The following is a 14898-nucleotide window of genomic DNA, read 5'->3' as shown; positions in this document are numbered from 1 at the left end:
TAAATGACAGACAGAAGAACAACGTGGAAACGCAGGAAAGGGAGCGATTAATTCTGCCCAAGTCAGAGATGTTTATGAAGAATTTAAAATCCTCTCATCTCTGAAAGCATTTCCTTTTATGCATTTGTGGAAGCAATGAAGTGAGAATGGGCAAATTCCTTTTAAGGCAAGAAATTTCTTTCCAACTTTAGGTAACAAAGGTGTTTCCAAAACTTTGTTCTGAGGCTTGCACTGAGGTTTCCCTTTGACGGGCTATGCTTATCTCAAGACTCCACTTTCAGAACAATGCCTGCGAGTTAGCAGATGTGGATTGTTTTATTGAGATTTTAGATTTCCCTTAAACCTGTGTGTGTGTGTGTGTGTGTGTGTGTGTGTGTGTGTGTGTGTTTTGCTCACAGGTGTACATTCTCACTTCACCCAGGCCAGCAGGGAGAAGTGATGCCCAGCAAGGATGAGGATCTAGCGTTACAATGAGGACCCCAGGGAGATGATTTACTGGGAAGTGCAGTAGGGTCCCTGCCAGAGGGAAGGGCTCTGTGACAAGGATGATGATCTGTGTTGTCATGAAGGAGGCCCCTTCGATTTCTCAGAAGCCATGAGTGGCTGAGCCACTTTGCCTCCCGCCCCTCCCGAGTGGTTGGTAATCCATTCTCATCCTTCGCTGGTTGGCGTAACCTCTAGCCTCAGTTTGTAAAGCCAACAAGCCGGTACTGGACCGGCTTCCTTCCTTTGTCGGGAATGGCAAACACTGTGGAAACATGATCCACTGGCTCCAGGCTGAGCGGGTCAGACCCCTCTAACCCCAGGTGGATGAAAGGCATCCGGATAATGCTTGACCACCAAGGAAGGTGACCTCAAGGAAAGCGTTGCATCCCCCGGCCAGGGGAGAGTCTACAGCTTCTTGCTGTGTTTCCACACGGCCTGCCAAACATCTCTGCAAAGTACTTAACTGCTCACATCCCTTTGCTTGAGTGCCTCCCTAATGCTCCTGCTCGGGCAGCCAGCCATTCAGGAGCCCTGAGCACCACAGTGCAAAGCTTGCCTTCAGTTTGTCCCACTCCTTTTGTCTGTGGACTGAACTGTGAACCTGGGAAGGCCCTCCTAATGACAAGAGATGCACATGGTCTCTGTCTGGCCCTTTGCAGCAAAGATGCCCAGAATTCAAGGCTTCTAAGGTCGCGGGAGACACAGCAGGTCTCCTCATTCTAGGTGCACCCAAGCCCTGGGCTTAGCCACGGACAGAAGCTGAATCGCTCAGCCCACTGCGGGAATGTTCATTTTCTGTGGCTAAGGGTGTTCTGCAGACCGGCGCTTGCCCGTAGCACATTCTGCACCTGGAAAAGATAACCCTGCCCGGGTGGGTGCCGCTCTTGTCTGTGTTTTTGAATAGCCAGGTGTGCGGGCCTCGTCACAACGCGGGTCTTAGCTCGTCAAGAGCCTTGTCAACTCACGACAGACAAGTATCAACTCGTCCTTTCTCTAGCTGCTTCCCCTGCATGTTAAGTTGAACCAAATGAAATGGCAAGTTTTGGAGGTCAACAAAGAGCAAATCCAGAAAGAACAGTCATACAGGGTTCGTCTTAATTGAAAGGATCAATGAAAATTATCATCTAGGCAGTGGCTTCTGTGTCCTGGCCCGAGGTGGGGCCGCTCATAACTGTTATTCATGACACCATGTCCAGGTGCTGGTGTTACCCCCATTTTACAGGCAAGACAGTGGAGGTTCTGAGAGGTTAAAGAAACTGCCCGCGAGCTCAGGGAGGACAGCTGAGCTAGGAACCCAACACTTGCTCGCCCCCGAGCCCTGAGCACTTTCCACTGCCGCGTGCAGATTCCGCTTTACGGACTCGCTAGGAAGGCACGCGGGTGGTTCATCTGAACCAGAAAGGAGTGACGCCAACGACGGCATGTGAAAATGACCGAGTCACGTGGGATGTCACTCTGCCTTTACTAAGTGCCCCCCCAGTGACTCTCCGCTTATGGTTATGTACAAATTCACGCAAATCCTCAATATTCTGAGTTGCTCCTTCTAGCTTTATCCCTCATCGCTCTCCCCACTTCCCAGGTCACAAGACAGATGGCGTCACTTACATGGTGAGCACTTTTCCACGCCACAGTCTATTCCTGAAATCATCACTGCAAATTCTGAGGGTCACCTGCAGAAATTCTGCCTGTCCTTTGAGACTCACTTTGAATGCCTCCTGGATTCTGAAGTTTTGCTGGTTCCTCCAAAAGACGTGCCTGCTTCTTCCTCCAGACTCCCATGGCCCCTGGCGTCCCAGCCCTGATCCCTACTTCTGGGCCCACTGCTGACGAGGCTGTCTGGACAACTGCCTGTCTCCCCGCCCAGAGCAGGGGCCCAGGACAAACTTATTCTGTAAAGGGTTACACGGTAAATGGTTCAGACACGGCAGGCCTTGAGGTCTCGGCCACAACTGCCCAGCTGCGCAGCTGTATTGCGACAGCAGCCACAGACAATACCTAAATGAATGCACGTGACTGTGTTTCTATAAAACTTTATTGATAAAAACTGGTGGCAAGCCAGGATTGGCCCCCATGTGCCAACCTCTGTCCTAGGTCATTGCTTCTTCAGGGCTAGCAATTGTCTTCCTCATGCCTACATCCCTGCTGTGCTGTATAATGTCACAGGTCATACTCACCAATATTTATGGAACTAAACAGAATTTTTAATTGCTGGAATCAGAGATGCTTTTTTTTTTTAAGCTATCACTGAGGCCCTAAGAACTCTACAGATCCCCCTCACCTGGCGTTGCTGTCTGTGCATGCCGCTGAGGTGTCAGAACCTCTTAATGGCATATTTTCCTGGAGGCTCAGGACCTTGTCCTGAAGCTTCAAAGGCAGGCTGACTTCTAACAAGTCATAAAACCCCTCATTTTGTCAATCTCTACTCCTCAAACTCAGGAAAACACTGGTGAGGTTTACGGTTGTAGAAAGTCACCTTAGGCTGGGATTCTGCTAATGCAACAAGGGAAGATACATGAGGTGATTTCTGACTCAAAAGAAAAAAGAAAGGTGGGTCCTAGGGTACAGAAGAAGACTGCAAAGACTTTTTTCTCACACTGAACCAGCTGGTCACTAAACGTGTCAGGGATCTGTAGTGGAGAGCCACTGGCCACTCATGGGCTTCATTCAGGAATTCAGCTGCACGGTTACACTCAAGTTGATTTTCAGAGGCTTGTATACCCATGCATGGGGTTGGTTCCAAAACACAATGGCTCATCTAGGCCATACTCCCAGGTGCTGGGGCAACCTCCTTTATTTGTTGACAGTATTTTATGCATTAAAACACACCCATCCCCCAAATTCCCAGGCATGCTCCATCCTGGCTTCTTAAGTATTGTTAGTTCCTGTCCTTCGTTCTTTCTCAGTCACTTGATAGGATAGAGAGGATCTAAACACCAGTGACCAGGAGCCATCAGTTTATTACTTATAATAAGATAAGAAATAAGTATAGAGGGAGTTTTCCAGGGATATGTAGCCAGCAACTAGTTACTTATCTCTTTTCATAAGGAAGTGTATTTAGTCTTTCAAATTTTTTTCTCTCTGGGATCATAGCTAGAAAATCAGTGTGGATGAAAAGGATGATGTTTAAGCACAGACTAAGAATGAATTGTGCAGGTTTAGTGATGAAGGAAACACATCAATTCCCTGTTCCCTACTCCTCCGCCGGTCAAATTTTCAGCGGACACAGCCAGCTGCTCTGTGTGGAAGACTGTGTATTACTGCAGTGGGGAAGAAAGTGTGACGATGGAGTACAAAACAAAAGCACGTCCTTTGCTGCCTAAGATCCAGACCTTTCCACCCTAGGCTAGTGAGAGTGACTGGGGTAAAATAGCGCTCTGCCCTGTCTCGCCCCCATGTGCCATGAGCCCTCTCCTCTGTGCCTCCCCACCCCTTCCTCCCCCAGGCTCCTGCCTCTCAAAAAGAAACATCAGGTTATTTTAAAGCCGTGACCTGCAAAGGCCTCTCAGGCCAGCCCTCCCCAGCTGCCTTCTGCAGCAACTCCAATTGCACATCTGCGGCAGCGCGTGCCCTGGAAATTAACCCACGTTTCTAAAACCAGACCAGGGTCGCCACTCTGCTGCTATCAAAACCATACCATTTGACCATTATTATTATTAGATCATGTTCATGCATATTACTTAAGACAACAGAAGGAAACCCTTGATAAAAATCACCCCCACTCCCCAGTGTGCTTCTCTTTTCATTTAGCCGCCTACAAATGATAGAAATGTGATTCCTAATCAGACCACCTACACAAAGCCCTTGGTTCTACAGTCTCCGGGCAGAAGCCGGTGTTCCTGCCTCGTGGAGATGCAGGGGGAAAGGAAAGGGTGAAAAGGAGGAGCGAGGTGCACAGCACAGGAAGGGGCCACGTTCAGCAGGTCCCAGAGCTGAGGTGTTACTCACATGTGTTGGGAAGCATTGGGGTACAGTTTTGAAAACTGTGGGGCTGAGTCCTCGGGGCCGTGGGGCGCCGCGTGGCTGATCACCATCATCACGGGCCTATGGGGATACATTCTCTTAGACATTTTGAAGTAATTAATGCTCTCGTTAGTGATTAAGTCTGTGAAGTAGTCCTGAAACATACATTTGACACAAAACAAAAATTACAAAAGGTGACATTCATCAGATCATATCTGAATACTGCTTTCCCTCAGAAGCAACTCACTGAATGGGGAGGTAAGATCTTAAGGAGGAAGGGAAACTGCACTTTCCAAAGCAGCAAAGCCTCTTCTGTAATCCGAAAATCACTGGCCAGTAACTTTCCAGGGTTGCTAGCTTGGTAACATGCACTTTTTTTTTTTTTTAAAGTAATGTACAACTTAGCAATTAGGAAAAAAAAAATCCAGTCCTATTTACCCAAGATAATGATCAGATCTGGCAATACAAATGCTGGAGTACATGAAACACCGGATACATATTTCATTCTCAGGTTTTGCTGATGTAATTCGTTGACCAAAAAATTTAATTACTTCAAGGGCAGGAAACACCCACGCCCACTACAAATTCACAGTTGCAGAATACATAAGCACACACACACACATGCATAAATGTGCAAACAAAAGGAAAGAGCTTTTCTTTAAATTAAAAAGTCACCTGTGAGGATTACTAATGAAAGTGGTGGTCAAAATCTGGGTGCACAGTGAAAAGCGGGCACATTTTATCAGTTAATTTATTTGAAACGCTGAATATGGGGAGCAGTTGATTTCCTGCAGATGATGCTCTGTTAATTGCACAGCTAAAATGATCCAGCTGCTGGGATTAAAGCCTGACTTGCTAACAAAATGACTTAACCTGCAGTCCGAGGGGCTGATGCAAGACTCTAATGGGGAGGGAAGAAATGGAATAAAAAAGAAAGAAAAGATGAAAACTTAAATTAAAACACCTGCTTCCTGGAAGTGTGTATCACTGGCCTGGAGCTCCCGTCTAGAGTTTATTCAGAAAGCACCCCAGCAATAAGCAAAAGTCAGAGGCTTCTAGGCATGACTAATCACATGTCTATTCAAAGACCCGCACAGCTGCAAAAGCAGCACCCGAGGAACGCAATCTGTGTCACATGTCATTGTTGGGACAAGTCCACAGGCTATCACCTCCTTCCATGGGAGTGTCTGTTTCACTCCTTTCCTTCCTAAAAAAAGATTTGGATTCTTTTCGACACAGTTGTCTTTGACACTTAATCAGCTGTGATAATGGGCAAGTTACACTGATTTACTCTTTGGAGGGAACCTTGATTACTTTCCTCTCCTTAGGACAACAGGGAAAGAAAGGTTAATAGCTTGAACCAGGAGCATGACAAGCATCCCCACAGATGAAAAAATGAGAGCAGTGACAATTAGTGCACTTTGTAGGACACTGCTCAAATCTGCCTCCAAGGTCCCTGCCAGCTCTCAACTTTGATGAGTTTTGGAAACCTATTAGCGATGTTTGTGAATTCATTTGCATTCATTGTTTTCTGAAGAGTATGAAAGAACAAGACTTTAACCTTATCCTCCTCCCAAGTCCCTTGTGCTCAAACCAGGCCAAGCATAAAGACAGCAATGTGCCCAAATTAAATCAAGTCCCCCTCTTTCTGATTCCTACCAGTGGCTTTTCATAGTGATCTGTGCTAGATAGAGCAGATTCTCAGCTTCTTTTAGGTAAATGAGGAAGAGATGGATATGGCTAGAGGAAAGAGGATATACTTTAGGCTAATTAACAGGGGCAAAATTCAAAGATACTTTCCCTGCCACTCCCGCAATCTGGAAATAGTTTTATTTTAAGCTGGCAATCACAAAACCTGCATGAACTTTAAAAAGACTAAAAATCTAGGGTCCATTTGTCAGAGATGCCTGTCCATTTCATTTCCTACAAGCTGATTTGGAAATCCTAGGATTGAACCACGGGGCTTGTTGATTTCAGTTTCTACGAACTGATTTAGAAATCCTAGGACTGACAGCCTTGCAGACTTTTGTCTGCAGACTCTAGCAGCCATCGGGCAGGTGCCCTTGTTAATATCAAAGCCTGGTCAGACAAGCCTGAAAACAAAGAATGCGGTTTCCCAACTTCTGATCATTGCACTTATCTGCTCTTTCTCCTGTATCTAAATCTGAAGGCACAGACAAAATACACTTTCACCCCATTGAAAAGCAAAACAGTACAAGATGAACATTTGATTACGTGGACAAGTCCTTGAGAGGGAGGAAAAACCAAAAATTATCACAAGACAGAGTGGAGACATCTATGATTTTCTTGATAATACTTTTCACCGAAGGCTGATTGCCTTTCATCCTAATGAAGGGGGAAAAAAATCACTATTCAAAGTCAGTGTTCTTTGAGAGTCTTTTTCTTGCCCAGAGTTTAAAATTACCTTACAATTTCTCATTCTAATACTGTGAGAACATAGAAAGCCAATCTTGCGGACAGGCTAACACGCTGAAAATGGCTTTTCCCCATTACGCGCAAAGTAAATTGATGCAGTGTAAAAGTGCCTGAAAATTACCTTTGCATAATCAAATCCATGCTTTTCTTTGATGCCATTGCGACAAACAGTGTAATTATAGAAACGAGAATTCTTGATTAATCCAAGCCACTCTCGCCACCCAGGAGGGATGTAGCTGCCATTATATTCGTTGAGGTATTTTCCAAAAAAGGCTGCAATGGGCAAGACAGGATTATTTTCTCAGATGAAATGATTAATCACAACTAAATGCATCAATATGAAATTATGACTTGAAAAAAGGACAATGAAACTAAAGTTAACCCAGGTCACACTGGATGCCAAAGGTAACATACAAATTTGGCAAGGTAACATACATATTTCCCTTCTGAATAAATAAAAGTCGCACCCAAGTACATGGATCACAGTTCAGTAAAATCACCATAATGATCATGATATGTGGGAGAGTTTTCCCGGGATGTATTTTTTGTGGTTCAGCTGGGATAAAAGCAGAATATATCTTTTTGTTAAATTGATGTAACAATCGGAGAAGTAGCCAAGGTGAGATTTGGAATACTGAAAGTTCAGCCTTTGTGATAAAGTAAGTTTTCTAACCTACTGTTTGAGAGCTGTGAATTATTAAAAAGACACTATTGAAAAGCTTATCTTTGTGTTTGCTTATCAGGAGAGTACAAATTTTCCCAGCTGAGGAACTGTAGTAAAATACGTTTTGATGGGAAGGGGTTGGGGTTTTTATGTCACGTATTTTGTGTCATCGGTGTCTGCATTATGTGTATTTTACAGATGCACGTTTATTACTGAAAATCAAAAATTCTGACAACGTAGAGTTACAACCCAGATGACTAATTTTCATAGAATGGTGTGTAATAGACATATACGTGCCACGAAACTGCACTGCTCATTGACGAGCCCATGGGAAGGACTTCACATCTGTAGCTTTGGCATGGTCACATCCAAGAAGGGCCACTGGGCAACAGAGCTTACTGATCCTTTTAAAGACAGAAACTACAAATCTGTCCTCCACCAAAGATGACATAGGAGGGGGGTGGAGGGGAAAGTAAGGGAGGTTGGGATTTCAGGAATAAAATGGGTTAGACCTTGAAGTCCAATCAATTACCTAATAACCATCAGAAGGTTAGCAGTAAATTGTTGGCACAATTTGGAGAGAGAAAGAGGGTGCTCTTTGGGGTCTCTATAATTATATCCTGAGAACAGTCACCATTTGGGGTAAACCTAAATGTCTGGTCACCCCATTAGCCAAATTCATAGCCTTTCCTTCAAGTAGGAAGGACGAGGAGAACTTTATTTTATATACATATATGTAGGTACGTGTATATGTGTACGTACATGTGTGTGAATTTATCATATATTTATACACACCTATAACTATACAAGCATACCCATGTGCATGCAAGTTTTAATTTTTCTGATTTTTTAAAAGGGTTTCAATCTTCTGTTTTAGGGAGACGCCACATCCTGTGGCCAGCCAGATGCCTTCCACGTCAAAACCACTTTCCGGCTTCATTAAGCAGATTTTACAGATGCCTCCACTCATATACATGAAGAAAGACAGTCCTTGGATGACTGGCTTGAGATGATGAAAACAGCTCCCAGAACCCCGGCACTTTATCGGGACTGCTCTTAAAGCACACGCTTCTGAATCTCCAGCATAGTCAATGCGCATCATTTCTGTGTCTTCGTGGGATACCTCAGCCTGCTCTCATCTCTGATCTACAACTGGCTGTAGGGCGTCTCCATCTGGAGGTTTCTCCTTGCTCCTTAATGCAATCATTCAGAATGGAATGAATAATTTTCCCCTCCAAATTTACTTCTCTCCTCAGGTAGCCTTCAGTTCTCAGAGTGGCACCAGGTGTGCCAATCTCCCTGCCTTACCTGCCCTTTGGGTCCCCTTGCTGAGCGGTGACCATGGCCTGGAGCTTCCACTGGGGTAAGCGCTCTGGAACCCGTCCCTCCCTTTCTGATGACTCGACACCCCTCACATGTGCTCAGTCTCCTGACCAGCTTTCCTGTCCAGACCCAGGGTCTTTCCATTCTCACTGCCACCTTCCTGAAGACCAGCTCCGGTCACTTCACCTTCTCCCAACCTTGGATGGGCCCTCCTGGTCTGCAGAATCCCATTTAGTTGGATAGCTTGTGTCTGGACAAAATCCTTCTCTTCTGAACCCCATCTTGACCTGGGATTCATGAGCCGCCAGTGGTCTGCGGATTCAAGTTCTAGATTTTTTAAATTTTGTGTTTTCCTTTAAGTTCTAATCTTTTACAGGCTGATTTGGTCTAAATATTTTCAGAGAGCAGAGTGTCCGAGTTGCTGAAGTGCATCCCCCTCACCAGACTGAGCTTCTCTGAAGAGTTGACTCAAGTCTGAGAAGCACAGCAATTTCAGTTTATTTGTTGGATGAATGTTTATATATTGTATCTGCAAATGAGTGAATCAATCAAGTGGTCACTTAGCAAACACCCACTGCTTGAGGATTTGGCCAGGATCCCCTCCCCGCCACCAGCAGATGGGCTGGAGTGGGACAAAATATCAGACGGTCTTATGTCAGATGTGACTCAGAATTTCCCTCTGAACTGACCGCAAGCAGTAGAAATTCTTCTAGTGAGGGGTTTTATCTTCAGAGACCAACCGTCTTTTCACACAGCACCACAAGATGGGTTTCTTTTTCAACAAAAGGCCACACGACTTGGGAGTCACAGGCAGCAGACCAAGGCCACACCCCACCAACACGACCTCAGCACGGGACTGGTTCCCGGAGCCTTCCACTTCCTAACCTCCAGCCCAGCTCCTCCCCCTGGCCAGCTCCTCATCCCCAGGGTTTTTTTTCCCCCCCTTTTCTCTTTTTCTATTTTCAAAGAAGTGAAGGATCACAGTGGTTTGGAATATAAAACCTGGAGCCAGCCTGCCTGAGTTCAAATTCTGGTTCTGTTCTTGGCTAGCTATCCATCCAGAGGCGAGTTACTTAACCTCTCTGTGCCTCCAATTCCCCTTCTGTGAAACCACGAAGATGGTAATAATAACCCTGGTAGGATTGTCATGAGGATTAAAATAATATATATGGAAATCGCTGAAAACAGTACTTGGCGAGCTTACATTACGGTTAGCATCACCATTATCAACAGCCTTTCAATTCTGCCTTCTGATTTGAAACACTGTATCGTTCTGCAGGGCAAGGAAATCCTGCTCTTGAGTTCTGCACTTGTGCATCTGAAAACCTTTCTTAAGAGGTTACGTATTTCTCTTCCCCAGTCTGAACAACTTCTCTCCCCACTGGCTGACATTTCCTGCTTAATTAGTTTCCGGATTTCTTTCCTGAGTTGTGTTCTCTGGGCTTTTTCCTCCCAGGGAAGCCACACCAAGTCATTCCTGCCCTTCCCTCATTGTTTCACTCCTTAGATTATTTAGCACTGTTTTCTACCCATTGCCATGGCTATTGCCCTTTCCCTTAATCCTCCCCTTATAAACCATTCCTTCAAGTCTCTTAATAGTCCGTGTTATTTGCTTCAGAACTCCCTCCAGGTTTTCGGTGTCTTTGTGTTAATGGGGTGTAAAAAATGTACTGAGTATTCCAGATGTGCCCTCACCCATCACACTGGTTCCAAGAGCGACCAGGACCCCGTGCGTCATGAGGCAGCACCCCAGCGCTGTCAGCGTTGTGTTACTCAGCCTTTCTCGTTGCTTCCTAACGCCGGGGCTTATTTGTAATCACCCCTGGCCTCTTTCAACATCACGCTTCCTGGTAGCGCCCTGCAGTTGATTATCTGGGCTTCTAATTATTTCCCTCCAGATGTACTGGATCTCTTTCCCGCTCCCTAAGGTGAATTTCCTTTTCTTGCCCATATTGCCTTTATATTACGTGTGGCTTGAAGTTTTTCTATCCTTTGGCATTGGCAAGTCAACCTAACCACTGTCTGAACATATCCCTCACACACCATCCACCCCTCCTTCCATGTCCTTCTTTTCTCTGGGAGCCATTAAACACTTCCCTTCACAGCTGTTTAAGAAGGTGGGAGGGGGGCTGGGTGACAGGGAGAAAGGTCAGAAAGACCTGATTATAGTGATTGTTGACTTTAGGCCACGCCGCTTCTGTCCAGGATTACCTGTTACATAATACTTAGAAAAATTTCCTTGAACCATTTGAGGCAAAGGCATTTATTTTTAGGTCGGCAAAGAGAAACTACAAAAGATTCCTGACGCTGTAGAGAAGTCGTATCTCATTTAAAGTAACAAATGACATACTTATTGAGCTTTTACTCCACGTAATTCTTAGATTTGGGGTCGCAGGAATTCACTGGTAGTAACTAAAATGTACATAATTTTGAACCAAGTTAAAATTATGATTTACTCTTCTGTCACCTTGGACGCATGAGTCTGGTTTCTCCCACTGGGTTGTAAGTCTAGGAGGGAAGACAGGGGTGTTACTTCGTATCTCTTCATAGACCCATGTCTGGCATAGTTCCAAGCACACTGTGGCTCAGTAAACGGCATCCTACGGCATGCTATCCCTCATGTTTGTGTACTCAGCAAAAATCGATAATATCACAATTCATAAAAATCAGAATATGTGTTTGTCTTACTGTAAGTGAACTCGACATTAAAAAACATCCCATATTAGTGGGAAGGCATAAATTGGGAGTTTGAGATTTGCAGACACTAACTACTATATGTAAGATGGATAAACAAGTTTATACTGTAGAGCACAGGGAACTATATTCAAAATCTTGTAATAGCCTATAATGAAAAAGAATATGAAAAGGAATATATGTAAGCATATGTATGACTAAAACATTATGCTGTGCACCAGGAAGTGACACAACACTGCAAACTCACTATACTTCAATAAAAAAAGGTTACAATGAAAAAAATCCTGTATTAGAGAATACATAAATACACCTGCTGTAAGTAACATACATTTTGTAATGCAAAAAGACCAATTAGAAAACTGATTAATTTGTCTACTTTGTTTTGCTACGAAAAGAATTCTCTGCAAAACATTTTATTGCAGGTAATAATAAATATTGGCCCTTCCACCCCAGTGGTAGGAAGCAGAATTAGTATGACTACAATTTAATCCACACGTGGTTTTATATATTCTGTGTTATGATTACACTTTGAACACTACCATTTTTAAATGAATCAATGTAATTACAGTGATTGTAATAAAATGATAGTATAATTTTGGACAGGAAAGAGAACTGAGGAATCAGTCTGGTCCTATCTCTGCCTTACATAGGTTAGAAACCTGGCCTGGGCACGTTCTCAAAACAAGTTCAAGGCAGAGTGAGGTCATGACTCCAGTTCTCTTCTGTCTTGGTTCAGGTGTTTTTGTTTGTTTGTTTGTTTGTTTGTTTGTTTTTAATATATTTATTTTCTTGTTTCCAACTCGGAATCTCTCTCTCTTTTTTTTTTTTCCCTTTTTGTCTTCTTTTTTATTGAAGTATAGTCAGTTTACAATGTTGTGTTAATTTCTGGTGTACAGCTTAGTGATTCATTCATACATATATATATTCCTTTGTATATTATTTTTCAATTAGAGGCTATTACAAAGTATTGAATACAGTTTCCTGTGCTGTACAGTAGGACCTTGTTGTTTATCTTTGGTTCAGGGTTTTATACTAACACTCGATGTCAACTCTCAAACATGGATTATCACTCTTACCTTAAAATGAATGCCAGGTTTTACATTCATGTCTATATATATATATATATACACCCTCACAGAAATTTAAACTAAAACAATTTTTGAGCATATAGGCAGAATACTTCTCTTTATGATAGACTGTTCTCACTTCACTTAAAACATAAAAATGCAACAGACACGTTACTGTAGTTTCCCTTCTTAAACACTCAAGTGGCTGTAGAGTCATATTTTCCATGAGTAACGTCAGAAAAATTTACGTTATAGCCAGCCCCAAAAATATGCCTCAGTTCTGAAAAAGAAAAATCATGTCATATGATGGTAAATACAATATTGGATCAATTTAGTTCATTTAAATCCATGTATTCTGGACGCCTCCCAAAATAAGCCTCTTAGTAATTTGTCTTCTCTGAGTTGTTCTTCATAAAACTGATTGCAGCTTTGTGCTTTTCTCTAGGTGGATATTTATGTATAATACATAGTTCACTTTCCGTCATTGTTTTCCTTAGGTCCCAGCTAAATACTGCAAATAATGTATTCATTATTGGGAAAACAATAAAATCTTTATATATTGGCTTTTTTCCCACTAGTTTAGCGGCTCATAAATAATGATGCTGGTTTAATCACTGCTCACTAATTCTCTGAATTTCCTAAGATGTCCGTCAGCCTGATGTGCTTATTTGTGGATTTTCAAATGGGTCTCTGTCCCTGGTTGGATCGATAATTATTGTCACAGTGACATCTTTACTTCCTAATTGTCTGAGGCATGTCAATATTTTCCCATCAAAGATGAATTTAAATTGTATAACTCATTATCGCTGGCAGTTTAGACTTCTAGCTTTTAATTTTTCTGATTAACTAACAGGCACATCAAAATTTATTTTCCTAAGTGCATATCATCCGTTTTCTCTTCCTAGCTAAGTGTTTGGAAAAATCCCATTTCCCTGAAAGAATTCCTTTTACTTTATAGGATGACTCACTATAAATTCCATTATTACCTAAGTGTCTAGACCCCTGGGAAGAAGGTTGGCTTCAGAATCTGACTTTGTTTCCAGGAGCAAATCTCCTCTCCCTGAAGAAGACAACTGACAAAAGCAGCCCCACTGGGCTGCACCGAAGGATGGACAGTTGTTACCAGGGAAGCCTGAGAGTCTGCAGGTTCATCCTAGACCTGCGCCATGGGGTTGGGGTAGCCTCCTGCAAAAACCCCTGAAGACCTAGGTCCTGATGCCCACTCTTATCAGAGCATCAGATGTGTCACTTCAACAAGGCACCTTTATCTTGTGGGTCTAAGTTTGTTCATCTGAAAATAAGGGAACTGAACTGAATTATCTCGGAGTTTTATTCAAGCTGTTGTAATCCACTGCAGGGTGGAATCAGCACAGTATAATTGGGGCAAGTCCCAGAATACACTGCGCTTCTTAGAAGCAACTGGTTTGTTTTTATCTTGGTGACCCCATGAACTTTGTAATGGATGGTGGCTCCTTTTTGGCTTTTGCCATTTGGAAGCTGAGCTCCAGCTAGGCAGCCTTTCCCTACAACTCCATGGTGTGCCTGCAACTTGTACACTAACCTCTGCCTTATTTTAACTAGCCCTGCTCTTGGTTTCCATTGACAGGGTCCTTATGGCTCTGTACCCTATTATGTTTTCTGTGTCTCCGTCAGGCACTTTGGAATGAGGCATGACAGAAAGATATGTAAAGAAATAAGACAATGGGAAAGAGGAAAGACGTTGGAGTCAGCTGTGCTGGGTTCCTTCTGCCGCTGACTAGCTTGTGACCTTGGACAATCAGCTCTCCTGAGTTTCTGTTTCTTCACTAGTAACACGGGCAAATCCTTTCCAGATTGCAGGAAGAATTAGGTGAGAAAACTTTGCTAAAGACCCTGGTACAGAGTCGGTAAGCATCAAATATTAACCCCCACTTCTCTCCCTTTCTCCCCGACCACCCAGCTTTACTGAGGTCTAACTGACAATCAAAAATGCTAAGGCTTATGGCCTGTGATACGTAAACACTGTGAAATATTAACCACTGCCAAGCCCATCAGCATGTCCATCACCTCCCACCTTTCCCAGTTTCCATTTTTTTCCCCTGTGGCGAGAACATCCAAGTCTAGCCTCTTAGCAAATTTCAAGTACACGACAGAACTTGGTCAGCTCTGGCCACATTGCTTGCTCTTCCCTAATTCTCCAGAATTTATTATCTTCTTTTTCCCTTTTCTTGATTTAGCCCTGAAACAAATTAGCAAGTCCTCATTGACAGCTCTAGGTCCCGGCAGGTT

The 14898-nt window shown here is 43.5% G+C and overlaps 1 protein-coding gene across 8 annotated transcripts in view; it reads right to left on the bottom strand.

Moving 5' to 3' along the window:
- The window catches only part of SULF1 (sulfatase 1), a 148957-nt gene that overhangs the window by 40903 nt on the left and 93156 nt on the right, over positions 1-14898 (bottom strand). For 7 of the 8 annotated variants that reach the window (XM_032470251.1, XM_032470249.1, XM_032470254.1 and 4 more), the window contains 2 exons: positions 7004-7155; positions 4432-4601 (listed from right to left, as the gene is read on the bottom strand). In XM_032470251.1, coding sequence (XP_032326142.1) covers positions 4432-4601; positions 7004-7155 — 322 coding nt within the window. The remainder of the gene's footprint in view (positions 1-4431; positions 4602-7003; positions 7156-14898) is intronic. The other variant, XM_032470255.1, reaches the window with a different exon arrangement.

The sequence above is a fragment of the Camelus ferus genome, chromosome 29 (genome assembly GCF_009834535.1).
Source record: "Camelus ferus isolate YT-003-E chromosome 29, BCGSAC_Cfer_1.0, whole genome shotgun sequence".
NCBI classification, from domain to species: domain Eukaryota; kingdom Metazoa; phylum Chordata; class Mammalia; order Artiodactyla; family Camelidae; genus Camelus; species Camelus ferus.
The sequence above is the reverse complement of the archived record's forward strand: the minus strand, read 5'-3'. Positions and strand labels throughout refer to the sequence as shown.